The sequence below is a fragment of the Gavia stellata genome, chromosome 4, assembly GCF_030936135.1.
Source record: "Gavia stellata isolate bGavSte3 chromosome 4, bGavSte3.hap2, whole genome shotgun sequence".
Lineage (NCBI taxonomy): Eukaryota > Metazoa > Chordata > Aves > Gaviiformes > Gaviidae > Gavia > Gavia stellata.
This window is the reverse complement of record NC_082597.1, coordinates 51,490,004-51,515,042: the sequence shown is the minus strand read 5'-3', so window position 1 is coordinate 51,515,042 and position 25,039 is coordinate 51,490,004. Positions and strand designations below refer to the sequence as shown.

General features: G+C 39.9%; 1 protein-coding gene across 1 annotated transcript; it reads left to right on the top strand.

Annotated features, from left to right (window-relative positions):
* The first annotated feature begins 8,869 nt into the window (after positions 1–8,869).
* On the top strand, positions 8,870–24,837 carry NDUFA12 (NADH:ubiquinone oxidoreductase subunit A12). Its single transcript, XM_059816477.1, has 4 exons — positions 8,870–8,967; positions 13,754–13,836; positions 14,825–14,912; positions 24,566–24,837. The coding sequence occupies exons 1-4, from the start codon at positions 8,879–8,881 to the stop codon at positions 24,744–24,746; spliced, it is 441 nt and encodes a 146-aa protein (XP_059672460.1). The 5' UTR covers positions 8,870–8,878; the 3' UTR covers positions 24,747–24,837.
* The last annotated feature ends 202 nt before the right edge of the window (positions 24,838–25,039 follow it).

The window sequence follows — 25,039 nt, the reverse complement described above, 5'->3', positions numbered from 1 at the left end:
AGTCCTCTGTGTTAAACCTTTTAAGGAAGCTGACAGCATGTTACTCCTGAACATTTTGGAGGTGGTTTCCTAGGCATTCCAATACTCTTGGAAGAATTTTACTCCAATATTCTCCAGATTCATGTAACCGAGATAATAGTAGGATGGAAGTAAAAGCTTGTTTTCCTTCTAAATGCAGTACATTGTGCAAATCTCTCTCACATCCTTGCAGAAATCTTTTACTCCATAGCTTGAGCCTCAAGTCTGATATGCAATTCTTTGTTTACAGCTGGCCAAAAGATTCAGCTGATGCAGCCTCTCGCATGGTACTGTCCAGCTTCAGAAACAGGTGAGAAAATACCAGTGTTTCTACAGACATAAATCTTTAGCGATTGAACTCCTCAGCTCATCCATCTTTAACATAGAACAGCCCAGGTTTGAAGGGACCTTTAAAGGTCATCCAGTCCGACCTTTCGTGGGAAAGGGAGCCTAGATGAGATTATCTAGCACCCTGTCAAATCACATCTTGAAAATCTCCAGTGATGGGGACTCCACCACAACCCTGGGGAGGTTGTTGCAGTGATTGATGGTTCTCAGCATAAAAAATTTCTTTCATACATCGAGATCTCCAAGACTTTTCAAAGATTACAGGCAGTGGCCTTGCACAAATGTCAGCCACTTCTCTTAATACCCTAGGGTAGATTTCCTTTGGGCCCATGGATTTCTGTGGGTTGAGCCCTTGCAAGAGGCTGCAGACCAGCCCTTCCTCCACTACTGGTGAGTCAACACATGCGTTGTTGTAGCTTGTTGTAGTTGATCCTGTGCTCTGCGGTCCAGCTATGCTGGTAAAGACAGAGGCAAAGAAGATCTTGAGAACATCTGCCTTGTCAGCATTATTAGTGAGTAGTTTTGCTGCCCTATTAGGCAATGGGTGTATGTCTTCCCCGTGCTTCTGCTTACTGCTCATGTATCTGAAGAACCCTTTCTTCTTATTTTTGATATCTTTGGCCAATTTTAGTTCTAGCTGAGCCTTAGCCTTCCTGACCGCGTCTCAGCATGCCCTAGCAAGGTTCATGTACTCCTTGATGAGTATTTAGCCATCTTTCCATAGCCAGTATGCTTATTTTTTGCCTTTTTCCCCCTGCTTTTTTGTTAGAGCACTGTTTTGGAGAAGATGGCCTCAAACATTATTTTCTCTGGATTTCTCTTCTTGCTTCCTCTTTGTGCCCTAGTGCATTTGAATGCAAGTTAGCCTACTTCAGTAACGTGTGGACTTCCATTACCACTGACTGCTGGGTCAAGACTACTTTCTTAGGATGTGTTACTTCAGAACCACAAGAACCTTGGTCATGTTTCACATCAGGTTGTTTAGATTCAGGTGTTTGAAGCGTGTCTTTGCTGTTCTTTTTGATGCCTATCACCTCTGCTGGGCAGTAGAAGATCCAAATCCGGATGGCTGACTTTTTCCCCTCCCACACCTTTTACTGTTCTTTTCCTGGCAAATCCCTTGGACTTCATCTGGGATTTCTGCCAGATCACGGAATCAGGAAACCCACCCATCCATGTTTTTCTTCTTAAATCCTGGATTTTCAGGTCTGAGATTTCCCTTCGCATGTTGGGTAGCAAGAGAATATTGTCATCTTATCTGCACGGGACAGAGACTTTCACATTATCTTTAATCTAGTTCTCTTGACCAGCTGAGAAATCAAACAGGATAACTATCTCCAAACTAGGTAACAGACTGTATTACCTCTCTTGAACAGTATGGTTGAGTCACCCTCAGTAATTAGGATATACTCTAATAGTTCTCAGACTACATTTGAGGCTTTGCTCAGTAATATCTCCGTTCCATATCTTTGCAAACTGGACAACTAGTTCAAGAAATCTTCAACCAAAGAACCAAGAAGTCTCTGCCAGCCACCTTTTTCTGAGAACACTGGGACACTTAATTATCTGTGGTGTGGCCATCTATATGGATATGAATGTGAAGAAAAGTTGCTTATCTCAAATTGATTCTAGCTACCTGTGTGTTGTCCATATATGTGATAACCATATACCCTTCATCCTTGCTTTGTGTGGCTGACAGAATATTATAACTCTATGCTTTCTGTCAAGTCAAGGAAAAGGGAGAGAGATGAGTACACACCCACAGTATTGTGAGGGCCAAAAAAACCCCATTTTATGATCTTGGATACCTCTGATGTTTGCACCTCTAGAGAGCAAATGTGCATACACACAATGCATTGCAAAGATCTCCGGCTACTGGTAAGTAACCTTTCTTTCCCCAAAGTTTTCTTACATTTTTTCATAATAATAAATTTTCATCCTAAGTTCAGTATTGTTTTAAAGGTAGGGTGCAGCTGGTCTATGCTGCCTGGAAAGTAATTGTTCTTGTCTTCATGATGATCTAGAAGCTGGATCACATACTGCAGGTTGTTGCTTCCATGTTACTCACTTTGCTTATCAAGTGGTTTTTGTTAATCATTTAAAAATAATTTCATTAATCATTCTTAAACTATAAAGTCATGCTTTGGATAAGGAATGAGGCATAAGTGGGTTTTCTCAGGAATGGGAGCTTTAAAACAGGTAAATTAATACAGGGATGAACATGATTTTTCCTTATTTCTGGATGTTAACTATTGCAGTCATCTGACAATAATGCAACAGCTCACGGAAAGGCTAAACAGTGAAGTTCTGGTTTTGTTGTTTTGTTTTTTTAAGATAACTGCTGCTTAGTTAAATGGAGCATATTAAGTTACCTTCAACTCAGGCCCTTAGTGTTTCTAACAGCTATTTTTTATGATGATGTGATCTCAAATTACCACCTATGTGATTTATTGTCATTTATAGTTGTGTGAATAAATGTTCTTTGCTACTGAATGAAAGGCTGGCTAATAGTACTGGTTTCTTTCATGCTGTTCAGTAACATTGTTAATCAGCTAACAAAAACGTGAACGTTGAAGCTCACTCCACCATGGATGTTAAAATATCTCATTATTTTTGTGACCTCTTCCTTTCACCTTTAATTTACTTTTCAACTTTTTGATCTTCAGTAGTCTGACAGTTTTCATACCCAATCAGGATTTACCAAACTGTGGCATTTACTAGCCAAAAAGTAAGAAGTCTCTTTGCCAATGAAAGGACAAGTTTAGTTTCAATAGCTTTAAAATTTTCAATGTTAAGAGCAAGAAAAATCATTTTAATATAAATCACATGAAAGGAGAAACAATTTTATACATTTTAGAATCCTGTCATTTAAAGATGGGAGCAATGTTACACACAGTAAGCTTACTAGCAAACATTTTTCATGGAAGTATATGTTGTACATATATACATGGGTTTAGGTAGCTTGTTTGATACTGGTGAAGTTCCTGGTGCAAATAATTTTTATATTTTAAATTTTTTTCAAAAGTACATTCATTGCAATACCTTCTGCAGTTACAAACTTACCTGTCCATACATTAATTCTCTTTGCATGATATTCAGTATCGGTGAAAGTCAGTCTGTTCATTTTGTTCAGCCTTTGCGGTTTGCTACTACATCAATGTCAGAATAAGCATTACAATGTCACTGTATTTGTCTTGCTGTTGTATAAAAAAAAAAATCACTGTAAATGTCTTGAAACCTGGCTAAATTGGTAAATTCTATTTTGGCTGTATTTTTTAAAATAAATTGTAACTTCCTAATATAGAAAACAATTGCAATAACCTATTACTTTGTTCATGTTTTTATATGAATTTACTTACAGACGTAAAACAGTATATATAATTACAAAGAGTTTGTGGATCTTTCACACTTCTATTACGCAATGTAGTATTGTCAATTATATTCAGTCTCTGGGATTTGTGATAGCTGCCGTATCTTGCTCTTTGCTAATCTTTGTTCCTATTAGCCCTTTGTTTCCATGCTTACTACTTTCTGGCCTATGAATTTGAAAATGTAATAATTTGCTGTAAAATTTAATTTACCAATTTTTTGCTTTTCAAAACACTGCATAGAAATATGTATTGTAATGAAACCTGATCACAGATCTTCATGTCATATAATGCAATAATGTATATTTGGAAATGATTATTTGATCCATTATGGATCAGTTTTAGGTTGGAAGTTAAGAGTATGGTTGAAGACAGGTTTTTTTTCTTTTGAAAGAAATACAGACTTCAGATGTTCAAGTTTAATAGTCTCAGTTTTAAATATTACTAGATAAATAATGAATTTATTCATGTTTAAAATTGTGAAATTATCACAAGTTTTGGTCAGAATTGATTTCTCAATGATAATTGAAAAAGCGTGATTTTTTTTTTTTTTTAGTTTTTGTCTTCTGTTATAAACGAATGTGGTGTTTGCATGAATGTGCAGATAACCCAGAACAGCATCCCAAATCCCTACCATTCTTTCCATGTTTAAATTCTGAAATGTTTTTATCATTAAGTAAATTAATTACCCCCTGACACACTGCAGAGAAAATGTTTGTAAGGTGCACTGGTAAAAGATAAAGTTTCAATGATGTAATGAGTTTACTAATTATGAGAGCTGGAAATAAGCATTTAGAGTCTCTTCCCCATCAAAATTTACTCCAGGCTCTCTTTTGCCTCTGTTTTAAAAACTTACCTCTCTCAGTACTTGGCATCATAGTATCACAGAATGGTCTGGGTTGGAAGAGATCTTTCAAAGATCATCTAGTCCAACCCTCTGCCATGGGCAGGGACACCTTCCACTAGACCAGGTTTCTCAAAGCCCCGTCCAACCTGTCCTTGAACACGTCCAGGGATGGGGCATCCACAGCTTCTGTGGGCAACCTGTCCCAGGGTCCCACCACCCTCATCATACAGAATTTCTTCCTTATGTCCAATCTAAATCTACCCTCTTTCAGTTTAAAAACATTGCCCCTCGTCCCATCACTACAGGTCCTGTTAAGAAGTCTTTCTCCATCTTACAAGCTCCCTTTAATTATTGAAAGGCTGCAATAAGGTCTCCCTGGAGCCTTCTCTCCTCCGGGCTGAACAACCCCAACTCTCTCAGCCGTTCTTCATAGGAGAGGTGTTGAAGCCCTCTGACCATTTTTGTGGCCATCCTCTGGACCCAGTCCAACTTCTACAGAGCCCTGTTCCCCGATCAGACTGCTAGTCAATTACTCTCTCTTTCTCATACCAGTAACTTCCCACAGCCTTTTGGTCACCTCTGAAGGGAAGCAGAAAAACTCTCTAGAAAAAAGTGCTCTTCTGGTGAATAGCAAAAAATTCTCTGGGAACTCTCCAACTTTGTTTCCCCGTGGCATCTCCCTTTTTCCCTCTACTCAACAAACATACGTAGCACCCAGTCTTGCCTTTCCTCCTCATACTTCTATCAAATAACCCCACAGAACATTTGTACATCATATGAATCCATGTCTCACGAGCTCCTCTGTTTTTCTTCATATGTGTACAAAGTCTTGCGTTAATACATGCCTGTGAACAGTCCTCCTCAACTACCTCCGTCTTCCCTCACGCTCCGTGCTCTCTAGTAAAGCCCTACCCTCGCTCTGATATACAAGGGCTCGTACAGAATACAGTTTTCTCCTACATGAATCTTTATCGGAAGAAGTCAGGGTTGTGCATTTTGGCTTGAGTGTAGGAACCGAGTGTGTCCTCTGAATCACTGTGTTGGAGTCATTTGGACCACTAGAGTATCACCATCTTCAAATATCAACATCTGGACACCTAAGGTTTTTGTGACTGTTGATACTGGCTAAACTAATGTATTTCCTGATTATTTTTTAGTAACTGGATCTTGTAGTAATGCTTGCCCAGATATATTTTCTAGTTAACTGTGCTTGGATTAGGGGACAGTGTGGGGTGCTAATAAGGACAGAAGAGTACTTGTAGCTTATGTGGAGTGGTAGGGGAAAAGGGGGATAGCCCAGAAGCAATGTTCTGGGGATGCTTTTAACTAAACTTCTGTGGTGGAGTTACCTGCGAGAGCAGAGAAACTAGATGGAGCTTCTCCACCATGGGTTCTTCTGAATTAACACAGTGCATTTCACTCAGCAGAACTGTCCACTGGACATCCAGAGGACCAAACTGCCATGCTCTGGACCTCCTAGTAATACCAACTTCCTAAACAAGAAAATTGGTTGGCAAGAGACTGAGGAGCAGCCGACTCTGTGGCTTTGGTCCTGCAGATTTCTGATGCTCTGCAGACTTGCAGTCTAATCCCTTCCAAGAAGCTGTTCATGAGGTATCTAAGCTCCTTTACAACAACTTCAATTCTACTTCATCTTAAGAGTTTTACTAGGGAACAAACTGAATAGCCACATACTTTTGCTAATGAAGGCTAGCTGAGGAACAACTGTAAAATGAGTTTTTCTTTCACCCTGTAACCAGTGGGATTTTGCCATTGGGAAATGGAAGATGAAGGTAGAGTTACTGCTGGAGACATAACCTGAACAGCTCCCACAAAGTGGCAGGTGTTTTCTAAAAGTGCCAGTAAATTTATTCTTATGGGGGCTTTGAGTGTTTTACTGTTGTCACAGAGGTATATACATATTTGAATGTTTTTTGAAACTTATAAAATATGTACATTTTTTAGTAACATTACACTTTAGTTTCAGGCTATGAATTTACCTTCTAACCTTTTAAAGCAATTGAACCCAAGTGACAAAAACTTTTTCATTGTGCTTTTGGGAAATAATATGGTTTATAGGACTGGCTAAAAAATCCATTAGTGAAAGCATTAGAGATCGTATTGTTTAGACTAGAGGGAGAGAAACTATGATTAGAGACTGGACTTGAGTATTATGGGACACTGGATTGTGGAGACAATCCACTGTGTTGTGGATTGGACTTTGCTTCTGCAACTTTGCGATTTTAGAAGGATGGGGCAGGAAGCGATAACATTTTCAAAATCTGCATAGTTTGGTCTTATTTGTTAGTCTCTCTTCTGTTGGATTTGTTTCTTAGTTTAATTAAGAAAAGGAATTCCAATTAATGTTGCAAATGTATGTTCCACAGTTGCGAACCATTGCAGAATAAATTTACGTGATTCTCCATACTAAGAATAGAGGGAACAGCAGTGGAATAGACAAACAATAAAAATAGTTCTTCTAAGGTAAAATGTAAACACTAAATTACTCTGTAGATTGGTTGATTTTTGCACTTTCTGAGAATATATGAACTTAGGTTTTTCAAGATCAATTGTACCACTGAATAAAGCTCTTTAAAGAAAAACTAAAATCTGTAGGATTCAGTGAGACTGTTGTGTGCTATCAAAGTAAAGGGAAGCTGCATGTCATCCTTTGAGTCATTCAGGAAATGGATTTGTTTATCTTTGAAAAATATGTTCTTGTTTGTTACACTCTGAATCTGTATTAGAAAAGAAGCAACTGACTTCTGTTCAGACTTGAGAGGGGTTTTTTTAGGCCTGAAAAAGAGTTCTGACAGTAATTTTGTGTCATTTACTTGGATCACAGGAGAAAAACAAGGCAGCATCAAATGTGTTTAGCAAGAGTTTTTGAGGCAGTAAGGTTCAGTGTACTAACTTTTGGGGAACAAAAGCAACATCTAACAGAGTCTTAAATTCTAAAAACTGGGAATTAAAAATTTCTTATGGGTGCATGAGTTTTATAAGTTACTTGAGGGATGAGACAGTATTTTGATGCTGTATCCCAAAGATGCCCAGACAAATTCTTAGGAAGACACTATACTTGCATTTGCACTCCACTGTATTCGACTGTGACATTTGCACCAAGTTCAGGGAGAATTCTGAACACAGTAATAAGATTCTTTTTTTCATGCTCAGTGACCAAACACATTAATAAAAGCAGTTTAAGCAGATGTGATGGGACTTGAGCAGTTATGAGCCAATGAAATTCTCAGTGGAGACCTCACTTGACCCAATTAATAGAGAAAAATAGTACAAAGAAAAACCAAAATGTAATTTGAAGATGCTGTAAAATGTTCCTGCTACTAAGAATGTATTTCCACAAAATCTTCTGCAGGATCAAAGTCACATTAAGAAGCTGATCCTTTCTTCCAGCTTTATGTCACAATGCCCTGTCCCCCACAGTGGTCTCAGTCTAAGAACCATGGTGCCACGTGGATCACTCAAGTAATCCAGATCATTTTAGCCCTTGGGAAAAAAAAGTAACTGGTGTTATTTCACAGCCAGCAGAGAAGATGCTCATGGAATTATGCTCTCAGTCAATGAAAATGATCCCAGTTATATGAATAGACTTAGAAATTGGTTCAATAGTTGAACCTACCCAATGCCTCTAAAGTTGGCTGACCTAATTTAAACTACATTTCTTTCATATTTTACACTCTACCATCAGTAGTTTATATCAAAATAATGGTTTCTGTGTATGAAGTTACAGGCAACAAAACAAGTGAGTTCTGAATGTAAATGTTTTTCCCTGTTTTTCTGCTTGCTAATGCATACTTACATGAGCATATTTAATATATTTAATAAATTTTCTAGGAGTTTTGATTGTGAAAATGCAAATAACCAGCCACAAGTGTACTGACGCCTGAGACCATGAAACAGATGCTGTGGTTAGAGGACAGCGCACTGAATCACCAGGGCTTTGCCCGTTCTCAGGGGCAGGCCAGGAAGAGCCACGGCGGGCCTGCTCCGAGCCGGACGCGGCCCTGGACGGCCCCAGAAGCCGCGTCCAACCGGCCCAGCCTCCGCGGCCCAGGCAGCCACCCGCAGGCGCGTCTGGCCCTGCAGGGGAACGTGGGCAACCACCAACCAAATGGCGGACGGTGAAGCAGCCGCTCACCCTTGCCGCCCTCCCTCAGGCGCTAGGCGGACGAGGCCGCGCCGCTCCGGCGAGGGGGCCGGGCCGCGGCGAGGGGCGGGAGGCGGAGCGGCCCCGCGCCGGAACGGCGGCGGCGCCGGGAGCGGGCGGCACCGCCCCAAGATGGCGGAGTACGTGCAAGTGCTGAAGCGGGCGCTGAAGCACCTCGGCGGCCACGGCGGCGTCCGCGGCGCCCTATGGCAGCTGCTGAGGTAACGGGGAGCCCGGCGCGCCCGGAGCAGGCGACGGGGGGCTCCCCGCTCCCGCCTCGCCGCCCCGCGGGGTCACCTTGGCGGGTCGCGGGCGGGCGGCCTGCCCCCAGGAAGCGGGGTTGGCGGGGGTGGGGGAACGACACGGGGCGGCCGCCGCTGCCGCTCGCTGCGGCGCCGGGGTGGTCGGCACGCTCTGCCTTAGGCGGAGCGGTGTGCGGTGCCGGGCCAGGCCTCAGGAGGCCGTTCCGTGCAGCCGTCCGTGCTGCACTGAGGGGCAGCGTGCTGGGGCGGTACGGCTCGCCGCGCTGAGTCCCAGTTGGCAGTGGATACCGTGGTCAGAGCGTTCCGCAGGCGGGCTCCGGCGGCTGATCTCTCTTCTTTAGGCATCCTAGTGGGTTCCTCGATGCTGAGCTGTCAGTACTGCCCAGGCAGGTTTCCCCGGTGTCCAGCCTCCGTCCTTCTTAGCCCTGTTGCCACAGCCGTGTCCGCCGTGGTGAGGCTGTGCTCAGCTGCAGCCGCCTCCTGCGCTTCTGCGGCCCGCCATGGCGCTGGCCCGCCGGCTGTTTGCTCCGGATCACCTCAGGTTGGCGGCGGCTTTCTTGAACTGTCCGGTGTGCAAATATGAAAGCCGTGCTTCTGCTGAAACCCTGCGCTGTTAAGCAGAGCATTAGTTCATCTGCCTTACCGGCTGCAGTTCTTTGACACTTCAAACCGCATGTCTGCCTCTTTGGCAATGGGTTGTCACCGTTGGCCTGCGCTCAGCTTTGGATGCCCTCTAGCCCCAGGGGCATTTTCTGCAGAATTAGTCGTAGCCTTTGTTTCCAGTCTTGTCTGTGTACTTTGTTCCCCAAGCACAGAAACTTGCACGCATCCATATTGAACTTTCTCCTGTCTTTTTTCCCCACTCACATCTCCCCTCTACCTTGTGAAGAGTATTTTGAATGGTGATACAGCATGCCTGACGCTCCTCCCAAATAGGAGGAGCTGCAGATTTACCAAGGTACTCCTTTTCATTTAGATCTTTGATGAAAGGTAGGGTGGAAGTCTGAATGGTACATGATCCAACTTCGGCAGTGTCAGTAACCTGTGTTATCTTGGTAGCTGGTCTTGGAACAGTAATAGAACATTTCTTCAGGGTACAGTGAATGTTGTAGGCCTGACCACACAGCCAAAAAGCCTTTTTTTAATCAATAGTGGGAAGTCAGGAGTGTGGGATAGGGAGGATTCACAAAAGTAAAGTTCCCTGCTGTATATCAAGGGCTCTCTTACAATAGAATAAACAAGCCAAGCTTTCTGAGCATTCTTGAAGACTTTTTTTTCACAGTCACCATAATAGCTTTTTTTCCTGTTATTTCTTGTAGTTTAAATTGATCTGTTTTGAACAGTTAAACATAACATTTTACACAGTTGCTGATCAGGCCTCGTTAGCATTTTCATTCAGTGGCTTTAGTACTTGTTTTGTTCACTGAAGACAGCTCAGTTCACCTGGTACATCCTAGGATCAGCTTGCTCCCCCCCCCCCCGCATGTCACTTAATTGGCAGCTCATTATTGCCTTGTGACATCCAGATGTTTTCTTTGTGATTACACACACAGTGCTTCAGATCTTACTAATCTCCAGGTGCATCACCTTGTGCTATGACCTTCATACCATTGAATTTCATTCTGGTGGTTGTCGTGGTTTAAGACCAGCCGGCAACTAAGCACCACACAGCCACTCACTTACTCCCCCAAGGTGGGATGGGGGAGAGAATCAGAAAAGTAAAAGTGAGAAAGCTTGTGGGTTGAGATAAGAACAGTTTAATAAGTGGAATGAAATAAAATACAATAATAATGATACTAATAATAAAAAATTGTAATGAAAAGGAAAATAACAACAACAACAAACAAGAAAGGCAAGTGATGCAAATGAAAACAATTGCTTGCCACCCTCCGACCGATGCCCAGCCCAAGCAGCTGTTCCTTGACCAGCTTTTTCCCTAGTTTATATACTGAGCATGATGTCATATAGTATGGAATATCCCTTTGGTCAGTTGGGGTCAGCTGTCCCGGCTGTGTCCCCTCCCAGCTTCTTGTGCACCCCCAGCCTACTCGCTGGTGGGGTGGTGTGAGAAGCAGAAAAGGCCTTGGCTGTGTAAGCACTGCTCAGCAGTAACTAAAACATCCCTGCTTTATCAACACTATTTCCAGCACAATTCCAAAACACAGCCCCATACTAGCTACTATGAAGCAAATTAACTCTATCCCAGCCAAAACCAGCACAGTGGTATCATTCCCGCCCCAGAGACAGTACAGAACTTCCTGTACGATCATGTGACTTTCCTCTATATGGTAGTATCATTATCTATCAGACCCCTGTACTTTTTGGGGATGGGGTTTCTGTTTTGTTTTGGTTTTGGTCAGGAACCCTGTAAAGTGTTAAACAAGGCTACTAACATCAACGTTCTTTGTGGAACTTCACTAGTAACCTTCAATCAGCTCTGTATTTTTTCTTTTAGCTAAGCATGTTGCCTTCTTCCTGTCAGTCAAGGTATTCCTCCCTTTACCATTCTTATACATTTTAAATTATCTTCTCATTTGTTTTGTGGCACAATATTGTGTGGTTTTGTGAAGTCAGCTTGACCTTTGGGAGGTCTCAATTTTGTATTCCTACTAGCTGTGGTGACAGACAGCTTCTGGCTTTTCTCTCTCCACTATAGAAAGCAGCTCAGATAGAACTTCCTGTTGCACAACTTTTTAGAGGGAAATTTCAAGCTGTTAAGCAGTATAAAACAATGTATGATTTCCCTGGCTAGTATTTTACTATTACTATTGTTTTCCGTCATCCACCCAAGGTTGTTTTCTCAGCTTGGTTTCCCTTCTCAGGCTGTAGCTATTACACTGGCAGTTCTCAAAAAGAAATGGAGCCGGGGAAGTAAAAGTATAGAGGAGTTTGAGTAATAGGTTTCACCAGAGTGCCTCTTCCTAAGCACATCTTAATGAATGTCTTGTCAGGGAGCTTTTGTGAGTCAAAGATCACAGGCTGTGTTGACACCTTTCTACCATGCAGAAAAAGGGAGCAGGCAAGACTGGAGGCAGTGCTCTCTTTTTTTCTTTCAGAAGACTGAAGTTAGAAGAGAGGTGAGCTAGGTGGAGAATCACACCTGATCCTCATAACCATACCAACCACGAACATAGCTGCTGCCTCCCCTTCACCTTTCAAGCCATTGAATCTTCCGTCCTAGCTCAAGGAATAGACTTGGTGCTTAACAGGAAGAGTAATCAAGGTGTATCTTTCTTGCAACAATTGATGTGTTTAAGAAGTAATTACTGGTAACTTGGAAAAATGATTTATCCAAGTGAGGAGACTCTTTCTCTGCAAGGGTTTTATTTGGAATTTCCCTACTTTTCTCTATACGTTTCCCACTAAGGCAGCTGGAACAGGTTTTATGCAGTAGAAGTCAAATTATTAAGAGCCTATGTGCCTGGAAACATTCTCCTTACTCAAGACTCGGGGAAATTGGCTGGAAAATGTCCTCTGGAAGCCATAAATACTTATTAATGTTTGATATCAGTATTCGGAGCATGAAGTGAAGACAAGGGCATAAGAACCGTTAGAAGAAAGCGAGGGGAAGAAGGAAGGGAGAGCAGCAGTGAAATGGCTCTTCTTTTTCTGAAGCTGGGAGCTCAGGCTTGGATAGCTGAGCCAGAGATCTTTTGAGTGTTTCTTTGACAGCTCTCCTCTGTGTCAGAGCATCTTTCTGCCTAGGACCACAAATGAGTGCTTGGTGGAGTGATTATCACTTTCATGCACCCTGGGAGAAAAGACAACAAAAAAACTTTCTGTGGGTTATATAGTTAAAGTCCCAAGTAAGGATGCATGCATGTGCACATCCCTTCGGTCACTTGGGACTGAGGGTGTGTATAATGCTACAAACAACTAAAACCTTTGAGAGTGAGCTTTTCCTTATGTAATTCTGCCTGGGATAAATGTCAGTAAAAAGGAAAGCAAAGATGCACATCTTGGGGGAAAAGAGCACTTCAGTAATTTTAAGGTTTTATCAATAGAATGTAAGAATGGGTTCAGTTTAATTATTGATATGTACGGTAATGTTAAAATATGTTCTGTATAAAGAGTTGAAACTGGTATATACCTTATGTGCATCAGCGTAAGTCTCCCGGAGTGGCAGGGTAAACATCTTTCACAGTTACACAAAAGCTAGAAAGTAACAATTGTAATTTAGGGTTTAGCAGGCATTTCCTTGGCAAGCAGCTACAATGGCTTAAAATACTACTGTTCCTCTCCTGGAGGTTAGTGCCCCCACAGACATATGAGGTCTCTTAAGCTGTTTCAGTGCTGACCACTTTCCATGGCAATTCAAGCTGAAATGGTAGTAACAAATAGTTAAGAAGGATGGTAACATCTTCAGCTAAGTGAATTAAACATTTGTCCTTGGGACTCCCTTCCACAGTATTTAAGGTTTTGTGGGTGTTAAAATATGCTATATTGCAAAGTTGCTTTATCTACCACTATAAAGAGCTTTTAAATAAATAATAGCCCCCCACAGCCTTTTTGTATGACTTTTATTATCCTGTCAGTGGGGTGCATAGTAAAGGCATGCTAACATTATCTGCAGGAATTGGTGATTATGTTTTGCATTCCTTAAGCTTGAATAGTTTTTTGAATAGCTTTACATATATGTGTTTAAGAGTTTTCATTACAGATTTTTACCAACCCCTAAGAAACCTCTATCACAACTTCATTCTGAGATGATGTCAACTGAAACTGTTGTCTTGGGAATTCACAGGGTCAATGATTTGAAGACTGGTACGCTGATAGGAATTGACAAATATGGAAACAAATACTATGAAGACAGAAGAAACTTCTTTGGTATGTGTGCTAACGTGAACACCTCCTGACTGACTGTCCAACTTTGTATAGCTTGTGTAGTTTCTGCTAGTGAAATAGAACTTGTTACCTGCCCCACTTCCTCGCATTTGACTTGTGTGAGTCTTAAAGAGGGGGCTCATAGAAATGCTTTGACAGCTTCTGTCTCTCTGCTGCTTCCCTCAATTCATTTGCAAACATAGTCAATCTGAAATAAATATGGGATAAACGTAAGCCAGTTAGATGCTTTCCATGTAGATATGCCTATAAGATAATGTGACTGAGAGCTGAATTTGGCCCTTGCGCTTAAAGCTGATAGCTTAACAGGTGGCAGAAGAAAGAGAACTGCCTTTAAAACTGCCTCACAGCTGTATTTACTTATATGATCACTTCAGGACCAAGAAACACAGGTTTGCTTAAACTTCCTATTACCTTAACTAACGGGATTTTAAATAACATTTGTAGAGTACTTAAAAAGGTAGCACTTAAAACAAAGAAGGTGACACATAAGCCATTGACACGCTGGTTAGGCCAAGCTCTGCCTACTGTAGGTTAACTTGCAGGGAATCTGGGGAAAGCAGTTGCTGGTAAACATTACTTGGTAGTTTTATATGGCTGAAACTTCATTAATGTTAGGTTACTAATGGCAATGTCCTTTTGGAAGACACTCCTCCTAATGGGGAAAAAAATCGCCCAACCTGTTTCTCTGCCTGAAAATTTTGTAAGTTCTTATTTCCCGTTACTTGTACAATGGTTAATACTTGCTTCCTCATAAGAGCATTAGATTCAGCGATATAAAAATACAGTAACAGTGGAAATACAGAAGATTTAGAAAAATAAAAGCTGTACTGACTTTCAAATAGGTGCCTATAATGGTAGATACTTTTAGTCAAAATACTTTTCCTTGTGTTTTCATTAATTCTCTGCTTTATATGAAAAACATTTATTTTTTTGAGCTAATACAATATTTCTGTTTGTTTGTTTGTTTAAGGTCGACACAGATGGGTCATCTATACTAATGAAATGAATGGCAAAAATACATTTTGGGAAGTTGATGGAAGTATGGTGCCCCCTGAATGGTAAACCATTTAGCTTAATAATGTGGACAGATACCAATTGTGTAATTGCTTCTGTATTTTCTTGTATTACAAAGCAGAAGATTAAAAAAAATAGCATTTTATGGTAGTAAAGTTTTCTTGGCCGCAGCTATCTTATATATGACCAGAAGATTTCAGATTGGTTACTTTTAATTTTGAGCTGCATTCATAATGTTATATTGCTCACTGTCCTGGCAGTTGCACTCACTGCTTCTTGGAATAAGAAAAGCATTGTGCCAGCCGGATTGAGCAGGTCAAGCCAGTCTTGCAATTTTCCTTATTAGTTGTGATTCCATCTTAGTTTGGCAAAGCCTACAATAGCATTGAGCAGCCAGAGGTAGAAAAAATATTTTTATTATCCATTCTAGACAAGAACCTACAGAACATAAGGCAATGATGGAACAACATTCCTTAATCCACAGCCATTAACAGCATAATTGTTTCAATTGATACCCATTGGTAGTCTACAAGATGATGAACAGCAAAGGGCCCGGATGCTCTGTATGTTGACTGCTAGTTGACTATAATTTTTCTTAAGGTTTTATTTTCTGTTCATGCATTTCAGTAATAATCCTGTACAACCTTGAGTTTCAGAAGATCTCTGGCCACACAGCTGTTAATACTTCTTTTGGTCTTCCTAAGTAACTCAGGAAAAACACACACCAAATAAAATAACAGTGTATGCTAGCAAAAACAATCTCTACCTGATTCTTGAGGAATATGAATAGCACTTCAGACACAAAGCAATGAAAGGTGATATGAAATAAGAGGTGCTTGGGTAGACTGAGCATTGGTGAACACTGGTTTTTATTATTCCTGTGATAGATGTTCTGTGCCAAGGCTGAGATTGATTATCTAAACTCCTAAATTGTGGTGTCATTAGAACATTTGAGAAATGCGTGGGTATACTGTCTAGGTAGTCAATTTTGTTTCAGATTCTCCCAGCTGTAAAATTATGTTTAAAGCAGTTAATTTTTTTTCTGTCTTCTCCAGTAAGAGCTTAATGGCATTGTTCTTTAGAAGTAACATCAGAATCTCCAAAACTAGCATGTTCCTGCGAGTGCAGGGCTGTTCCTTGTTATCCGCGTATAACTGTTGTTTGGTTCTAGTTTTTATCCTTTCACTATTAGACTGTGATAGTTTTCAAGATTTTTCCTTATTTTGAGGCACAGTTTTTGTTGGGTTTTTTCTTTGCTTGTGCCTTATGTGTTGTTTATTGTGTCCCTACAAACCTCGATAAAGGGTTTCTTCCTGAGTATCAAAGTCATGTTTCTAGGATTGAGTAGCTTGTTTAGATCACATAAATTAATGACGTAGAAAAACTTGTTTTCCTATCAATGTGGAAAAAAATGCCTTAGAAGAAACAGAAAATGTTTCACTGTTTTCAAGACTGCTCAGTGCAATGGGGCATGAAAGGGTAAACAGTCCTGTGTCCTAAGGTATTTTTGTCAGAAAACTTAGTTGTGCAGTACTGTTCAGGTTTTTTGTTGTTTTTTTTTTATTGCTGATAAATTTGTATGTCCCATGGCAACCTTAGATGTTTTATTCTTTTGTAGGAATCCTGTCTTTGTGGCACATCTAAATCACTGACCTGTAGTTCCTTATTGTTTAGATACACCTTTAAAAATAGAAGTCTTTTGACTGGGAATAAATGCTGTCTTTTAAGACTCTGGGTTATTTTTTTCCATCTGATGGTATACCGTCTTAAATTTTTAACATGGCATAGTCTTCTGAATTGAGACTTAATATATTGTACAAGCTGCTGTTGATGTAACACCGGGGTTGTGCAGCTATGCAGGAAATGAGTGGGTTTTTTGGGCCCAGAAATTTTTTGGAAATAAATTAGATTGTGTGAAATTCCTTGTATTAACAAAGAGATTAATTTGGTCCTGTATCTGTCCTGTCAGTTGTAAAAAAATATTTATTTCTTAAAGCACTAGCCCTCCCTTCAACAGATGGAAAGGTGAGACAAGTTTGTCATCCTTGGGTCAACTGGGAAGTATATAAAGTACCATTGTAGCGGCTGGGTTGTGATCTGAATACATCTAAACACTGATTTTTTGACTCCAGGTTTTAGATAATTCAGCTCAGTAGAGCATTTTGCAGGTATGTTGTTGTACACTCTGCGGGTGGAAGCAGGTTTTACTACATTGTTTATGCTGCTGTTGCTTTCAGAAAATATTTTGCAACGGTCATGCCTAAAGATGATGCTTATAACAAAATCAAGGTTTAAGACCAGGGCTAACCTAGAGCTTTCAGATTTTCCTTTCTAAAATAGTAATGCTAACTAGTTTGTAATGATTTGGTAGTACTCTTATAAAAATCCTACTGTATGGAGGATTACACTACTGATTATCCTACTGATTACACTATTTTCTTGGGAAGTATAGAGAACACTAGCAGATGTGCAGGAAAAAAAACAGTGTCTTCCTTTTTTTTTTTTTTTAGTGTAAGTCATACTACAGGTTGTTTTTCTCCATGTTTCTGGTTGTTGAATACACTGTGCATCTTAAAGTATAATTTTGTGGTCAGTCGTGTGCCTTCAAGATTGTGGATTATGAATGATTATTGAAATACAATCAAATGGACCTCATCATGCCTGATGAATTGGAAAAAAGCATTTTGGTATATTGAAAAGTTCTGAAAACAACTGGGAAAAATAAAATGTGAATTCATTTAGCTACCCTTTAACCTGCTGTCAGATACTGGAGAAAAGGAAAAAGCAGCAAGAAAACTTGTATGTAATAACATATTGTAGTACTGTTTTGAGGAACTACTGAATATTTTCAGTATTCTGAAATAATTGGTGTAATGTCTTTTGACAACGGATGTACTGAAATCACAGTCTGAAGGAAATCAAAAGAGTTGTTTTGACATATGTCTACTATACAGTGAATTGAGACTGTTGCTTTTTTTAAATGTTGCCATACCAGAATATGTAGGCTTGTGGTTTATTCTGTTTTAGTTGTGTTATTTAACCTCTTTGTTACTCTGGGGTTTCTTTTCTTATCTTCAAAATCAAGATGTTGGTATGTACTTTGTTGAAGACAAGTTAATTAGATTTTTTTTTTTTTTAAATTCTCTCAATACTTGCATTGGGAATGATTAGTATTAATCTCCTTGTAATGCTATACAAGATATTGGGCACATTTTTTTTCCTACATGAAGACAACTTTTACACTGTTAGACAGTTACGAAAGCTAAAATACATGTTTTATCTCCTACTGTGCAGAGCATGTTGTTTGCAGGAACTTAGAACTTCCATTTTTGAACACACTGATCGGGTGTGCTCTGTGAACGTATAAATGATAAAAGTTAAATCTGCTTGTACCAATGCCTGTATGCACTCATTTGGTGCTTTCATGGAAGTATCCATTACAGAATTGCTCTAATAGTTGGACTGTGTATTGAGCTTATTTCCATTTTACTGTTAGAAGGCTCAGTATCACCTTTTGTTCCTCGTTCATTTATCTCCCAACCTAAAAATACTACAGTTAGCAAATCATCTCCAGGAGCACCAGGTGATACTATTTTATACAACTGGGATATGCTGATTCATGCATATGCTCACATTCATGCCTAGTCACAACTTATGTACAGATGCATTCATTACAAGTAAAATTTTCTTCTGTTTGCTCAAAAATAATCAAAAACCAAGCAGGAAGATGATATGGGTAATTGACTTTTAGGTTTAATATTTTATACTTTTGGCTCTGTAGAAAAGCTTTTGAAAGGTTTCAGGGCAGAAAATGTTGGCATTAAGATTAAGAGGAACATGTGACTCCTTGGGACTCCCTGAGCAGCTTGTAAGTACTAGTTAGGGTACCAAAAGTATTTTCATAGACAAAGAGTTTTTATAGTAAAAACTGGCTATCTTGAATGTGTACTTGATAATAATGCGGTTTGCTGTCTTCCTAGGGCAAGGGCTATAGGGGTTATAGTTCTCTCCATCCACCCTCCCACCTGCCCTGGTAGAAGTGGGCTTGGATCACAGGCAAACTGAAGCTGAGGTGAAATGTTCTGGGCAGGTTTGTTAGTTAAGGAAGTGTGCTTAAAGCAGTGTTAGCTTTTTTCCCCCCTTAATCAAAGGCTGCACAGAGAAGTGAAATATTAGGGGTGTAAAATATAGGTAGATGAATCAAAGAGCTCAGTGCTGCTTTTTTCATTAATGTTATTACCAGCTGCAGGTTATCTGCAGTCATAAGTTTGGCAACACAGCAAGTTGCTTACATAGGGTACAGTGTTTGACTCTGGGTACCATGCTCTTAAAAAAAAAGAAAAAAAAAAAAAAACAACCAACAAACAACCAGATAGATGCATAGACCAGTGGAAGAAGCCTAGGGAAGAACAGCAAGAACAATCAGACCTCTGAGGACAGTTGGAAAGAATTGGGGTTGCTTAAAAAGCAGAGGAGATGACTATGGATATAATCTTGAAGCATTTAATCTCTTGTGGAAGGGAAAGGCACAGTCCGTCTTCCACAGATAGATGGGTAGAATAAGAAGTAGTAAGTTTAAATTAGAGGAGAAGTAATGCAGATTGGACATTACTATCCTTACCGCTAAAAAATTCTACTCATCTTCACTGCCATAACTTAGTTCAGGAAGATGAGCAAGGCAGTATTAGAGCAACTCCATAACAACTGAAGCGGGTGTCTGCTGGGAGTGATGTGGATGTAGCTGATACTTGCTTGGGCCTAAAGCATATGCAGAGCAAGAGTGTCTAAATCCCTTCCAGACTAGTATTTCTTGATTCTTTGATCCTCACATCTAAGGGTTTGTTGGTTATTTCCACTGAAACAAGGTGCGGGGAGAGGACTGAGTATCTCAGTGTTCTTAATCTGTTTGGGATCAGAGGAGAGAACAGCATTTTTTACCAAACATTTTTTCAGGTTGTGTTCAGATCTCATGCAAAAGTTCCCTATATGTCTGCTTACTCTTGCCATGGACTCCTATTTGCTATTCAGTGGTCAGGATACTCCTGTAGCTGAGATTTGGAAGAACACGAGTTTGCATTTGGTGGTTTCTGGGAGGTTCAGCTTGAGCCCAATGAGGGGGGCAACTTGGAACCCAGTTTTCCACTTTCAACAGGGTTATGCTGTGGAATAAGGCTTCCTTTGGAGAGTATATAAAGTCCATGCAAGTCAAGGCCTGATACCCTAGATGCTAGGTGTGCTTCTCTTGCATCACACCGAAAGCCTTTTGTGACTGTCTGCACACTGTTCATTTACCGTTTATCAGTTTTCATGTAATTTGGTTTGCGTTTTGGCCAAATGCTTTGCAGAAGCAAATTGACAACTAGTTTATGTATACAAACTAGTTAAAAATAATTTGCTCTTTCAATATGTTACGTCCTGTGGGGAAAAAAGAACTGTAATTACAGAATAGTTTTCTCCTTTTGCAGGGACACTTCCTTTTGCCAGCATTGTCCTATGTATGTGCAATGTTTGTCCTGCACTTTGATGGTTATTTCCGTATGGTGCAAATCTGACACCTTTGGAAGGAGCTTTGGGATTCTTAACTTCATACAATGAAATATTTCAAATTTAACTTTGGTGTAATAGTCTATATCTTCTTTGTTAGTTGATTTGACAGCTGAAGGAGGGAGAAATGTAAAGAAATGTGCTATTCTCCTGTAAAACTGCTGGTTTTCAAGTCTGCTTGTGAAGGAAAAAACAAAAAGACTGAACTGAAAAGGAATGGTGGAGTAAAATTTCTGTCCTTTCACTAGCTCCACAATAAATTTGTGAGTTTTATAACTAGATTAAATGCTCTGTGCAGTTTTCAGGTAAATGGGATGCTGTGTCATTATTATACAGTGGTATCCCATAGTAGCTTGCAAGAGAACTCAAAGTTATCTCCCATGTGTACACAACTAAAAACATGTTGCTTGTCCTTTTTTCCTTCTCTTCCCGTACATAGACCTGGAATAATAAGTGAAGACTATCTTTAAAATAAAAAAAGCTTCTTTTTACTCTAGTCAAAGTTAAATCCCTGATTTCTTGTTCACTTAAAGGACTTGGGAAAGCACTGAAGTACTTTTTGCCCTTTGACCATAACACACAGCCTCACTTCTCTTTTGTCTTATTGTAACACGGTTAACTCGTTGAAAAAAATGGATGCTAGCAAGTTGGCAAACATCCTGAACTTACGTAGACAGTGCCTGAACCTTGCAGATGCACATATGGTAGTAACTACGGAGTTTGAATAACATCGGTTCTTATTTGACAGCTTGTACATCATATAATTGGCTCCAGTCCCTTGTAGCTTCAGTATGAAATCTCCTTGCTTTTAAATATTTGTCTGATAAGGGAGAAAATTCTACATAGTCTTGAAAGCAGCTGAAGATACTTTGAGGTGTCTTTCATCTGTTTACCCAAGGAAAAATCCAGAGGCTTTGCTAGCCTCAGTCTGCTTGGTTGTGACTCTGCTCTGTGATTCAGGAAGCTGTTTCAGCCTCATCAGAGCTTCTGCTATCCTCCTTATTTTCTTTGCTCTGTGTAAGTTGTCTGCTTCTTTGTAGGTTTTAAGTCATTAACTGCTTTTGAATCCTGTTTTTCCATGCCTGGATTTATAGGCAGAGTTTGTATAGAAATCCGGCCATCTGCAAGACGTCACATCTCTTTATTCAGGCTCTTCAATCTAGTGCATGAAAAGCTTTTCTTGAGCATCTGGGAGTAGAGTCTATGAGACATCAGGGCTTCAAAAGACTCTTTGAGGGAGGTTGTCAAGGGGAAAGTCTTCCCAAAATAAAGTTTTCAGATTTTACATATTTTTGCTTAAATGGAGAATGGGAGCTTTTGTTTGAGAGAACAAACCCTCTGTAAACTGAAATGCTTTTGTAAATCACATGTTGGGCTTCTAAGGGGAATCTGTTGTGACCAGGCTTAAGCCCTGAAACTCTTAAATATAAGGATACTTAATAGTGGATGGAGTTCTAAACAAACTTGTGAAATCTCTTCAGGTATTTCGGTACTTGTGACTGTACTGATATGTCTTGTAGGTAAGCAATTTTATTTCTACTTGCCGGTGAGGAAATGGGAGCCCGATTTGAGCCCGATTTCATATTAATGTTACAGAACTTCAGAAAATCCTGAAAGCAAATATATTAATTAATCCAAAATATTGTATATTAAAAGACTTCATGGATTTAGTCTTAGGAAAGCAGCAAAACAATAGTTTAAAATGACAGAATAAAACTATTCTGTTAAATGAGTAAATAAGTCAATATTGTGATAATTTTTCTGACATTTCAAGGAATCAGTGTACGACGTAAGAACACTTGTAATGACAGGTGCCAGACATCATGCAAGCTTGAAATCTAGTTGATTTTAACTGAGCTTTAGTACAGTTCTTGTGCTCCACCTGCTCCAGCCTGTCTTTCAGGGCCTTTGTAACTGCCTTTCTGTCTGAGAAGACAATTTTTTTGTTTGTCCTCTTGGTGTGCATGACTCTCAGAGGCGAGTGAGGATGGTGAGGCAAGGAGACAGGTGCATAAATAGGGTTTTGTTTGCAGGATCCCTATCCACTATTACCAGAAGCGTCACTAGGTGAAGGTGTGTAAGTTTAAGTTGCCTCTGTACGGTAAGCAGTTTTGAAAAGCTGAGGCTCCTCTGGAGTGATACTACGAAGCATTTTGAAATGCAGTATTTAAGTCAGTATTGGCAGAATGTATATGGTTACATGAACTGTTCTTTTCCCCTTCCTCCCATGACACAAACTGTGTTTCTTTGTGTTAGCAATGGAGAGCTGGCTTATTGGGTATGAGCCTATGATCCCACCTCTCTCAAGTAAGCTGTTTTACAGCGTTGCTGCCAACTTTGATGCTAGCTGTCATAGGACACGTGATATCTCAGGTGGTGCAAAGCACACTGGTACACAGAATTCTTCTAACGGGAGTGATTTGGGAGAGGGAGTTCCCTTTAAGGTCAGGGCTTTGTGTAATGAGGCCATGGCATTTCAGAGACTGGTAATACCAAGTTTAAAATCGAGCAGGGCCTGATCCTGTATCCTCAGACCGCATTGTGATTAGTAGTGCTATGGGACTGCTGCCTTCTAGACAGAAATCATTACCCAAAATCTTCTTTTTTTAAGAAGTAGTGGGAAATGTATACTTCAAATGATAGAGATTTACAAAGGAGAGTGGGGGGAGGAACAGAAGAATCCTCTTCCCATTCCTGTTGCATTGAGTCACTTCATCTGAATGTGTGTATAACTTTCAGACTCCTAAGTGGATGATTTTTCCCATAGGAGGCTGTTCTTTACCTCTAAACAAGGTTTTTCTTCTTACTTTTAAAGGATCTTATGGTTCCATCCATTTTTGTATTCAAGCCAGTTTCTTGGCAGTCCTTAGTCCTACAACATGTGGCTTTCATTTGGGGTTTTTGTTTGTTTTTTACTTACAGGAAATGAACATGTGGCTGACATTTTTTTCGAAGTGAGATTTTGTACTGAAGTTATATCCAAAGTTGCGAGTTTTTCTGAAATAAATGTCTAGAAGATAGTTGACTGAAAAGATAATCAACCTTCTGTACAGCTTTTCAGATTTAGAATATACTTGTCAGTCTATTTCTCACTACTTTTATTGTGGTTTTGTTTCGCTGTATCAATGAAGTGTGCCAGATTTGTTGCTAAAGGCTGAAGATGCAATTTTTAGGCTTTCGAGTGACAACTGGAATGGAAGACTTCATATTTTTAGGTCAAGTCTTTGGCAAAAGCTGATTAGCAGAAGCCTCTTTAATTCTACCTCAGTAAAAAATACGTAAGTGTGCAAAAAAAGTCAGAACCTCACTTCTGTCATTACATGCACTTCATACTGTATGCACAGTTAACTGGCAGATAATTAAAATGTTTTTCAGGTTTGAAAGTTGCTTTGGGCACTGAAATAGAAATGGGATTAAATCAATTCAGTTGATCCCTGCTGTAGTGTTTCAGTAAATTGTTATGGAAAATACTTTGCTTGACCATTAATGTTGTTTGTACAGGGAAGGATTGACATTTAGTTCATAGGTAAAGGATAACCACTATAATCACTTGGTAATTACCCCATTACTGATTGGTATTAATCATTTTATTGTGCAGTCAGTAACATTTACCTGATTGTTTCAGGTGAATCTGCATCATTAATCCATATCCCAAGTGGTAGCCTCATTAATGCTTTGGAGATGGTATTGAAATTGTTGTGCAGCGTAGTTTTCTGGTAATTAAAAAAAACCCCAAAACAAAACAAAAAACCCAAAACCCAATGAAAAACCCCATACAACAAAACAAAACCTTGTGATTTTGTCATTTGCAGTGCCTGCCTTGACCTGGCTGGCTGGCTAAGGCCATACAAACACGTAACAATGAAATACCCTCTGCCCAAATACTAAGCGTACAAAGGAACAGGAAATTCAAACTCAGGTGTGCTTTCAGTTGCTTGGAAGCAGAACTCTTATTTATCAGTTATGTTTGTGTAATTACTTGAAATCAGTATCCTGTATTCTCATTCGAAGTCATACTGGATTAAAATTGTTGTGTCCCCCCCTCAATAAATACTTAGTGTCTCTTCAGAGGAGAACCGTTGAGAGTCAGGAGGAAGACTTGTTACAGATCATGTAATGTTCCTTAATAACAACGTGTCTTTTTCCTCTTAAGGCATCGCTGGCTTCACTCAATGACGGATGACCCTCCCACTACTCATCCACCAGTTGCACGTAAATTTATCTGGGAGAACCATAAATTCAATCTGAGTGGCACTCCCGGACAGTATGTACCTTACTCTACTACTCGCAAGAAGATACAAGAGTGGATCCCACCTACAACAGCTAGCAAATAACTACAACAAAAATGTGACTTGCCTCAGCTTTGGCTTTCAGTGTAAATCATGTTTTCACTGGTTTTGTTAAAAATAAAAGCCTCCTATAACAGCTGTAGTTCAGTTTGTTGAATTGGGGGGGAAAACAAGTGAGAAAACATTGGGAAGAGGTAGAGGACAGAATACATGACAAGTCTTAATCTCACCAAGATATTGGGCTTTTTGTCATATTGTCAGTGGCTCGTGCCTTCACGTAAGCAGCTCTCAAACTTTTTATCATGATAACCATTCCTGTGACAGTCACTTCTCACATT

What these genes read in the sequence shown, in the direction of transcription:
- NDUFA12 (XM_059816477.1), top strand. Translation starts at nt 8,879, where the DNA reads ATGGCGGAGTACGTGCAAGTGCTGAAGCGGGCGCTGAAGCACCTCGGC. An exon ending in AGACAGAAGAAACTTCTTTG is followed by an intron (nt 13,837 to 14,824) that starts GTATGTGTGCTA and finishes TGTTTGTTTAAG; the next exon opens with GTCGACACAGATGGGTCATC. An exon ending in AGTATGGTGCCCCCTGAATG is followed by an intron (nt 14,913 to 24,565) that starts GTAAACCATTTA and finishes TTTCCTCTTAAG; the next exon opens with GCATCGCTGGCTTCACTCAA.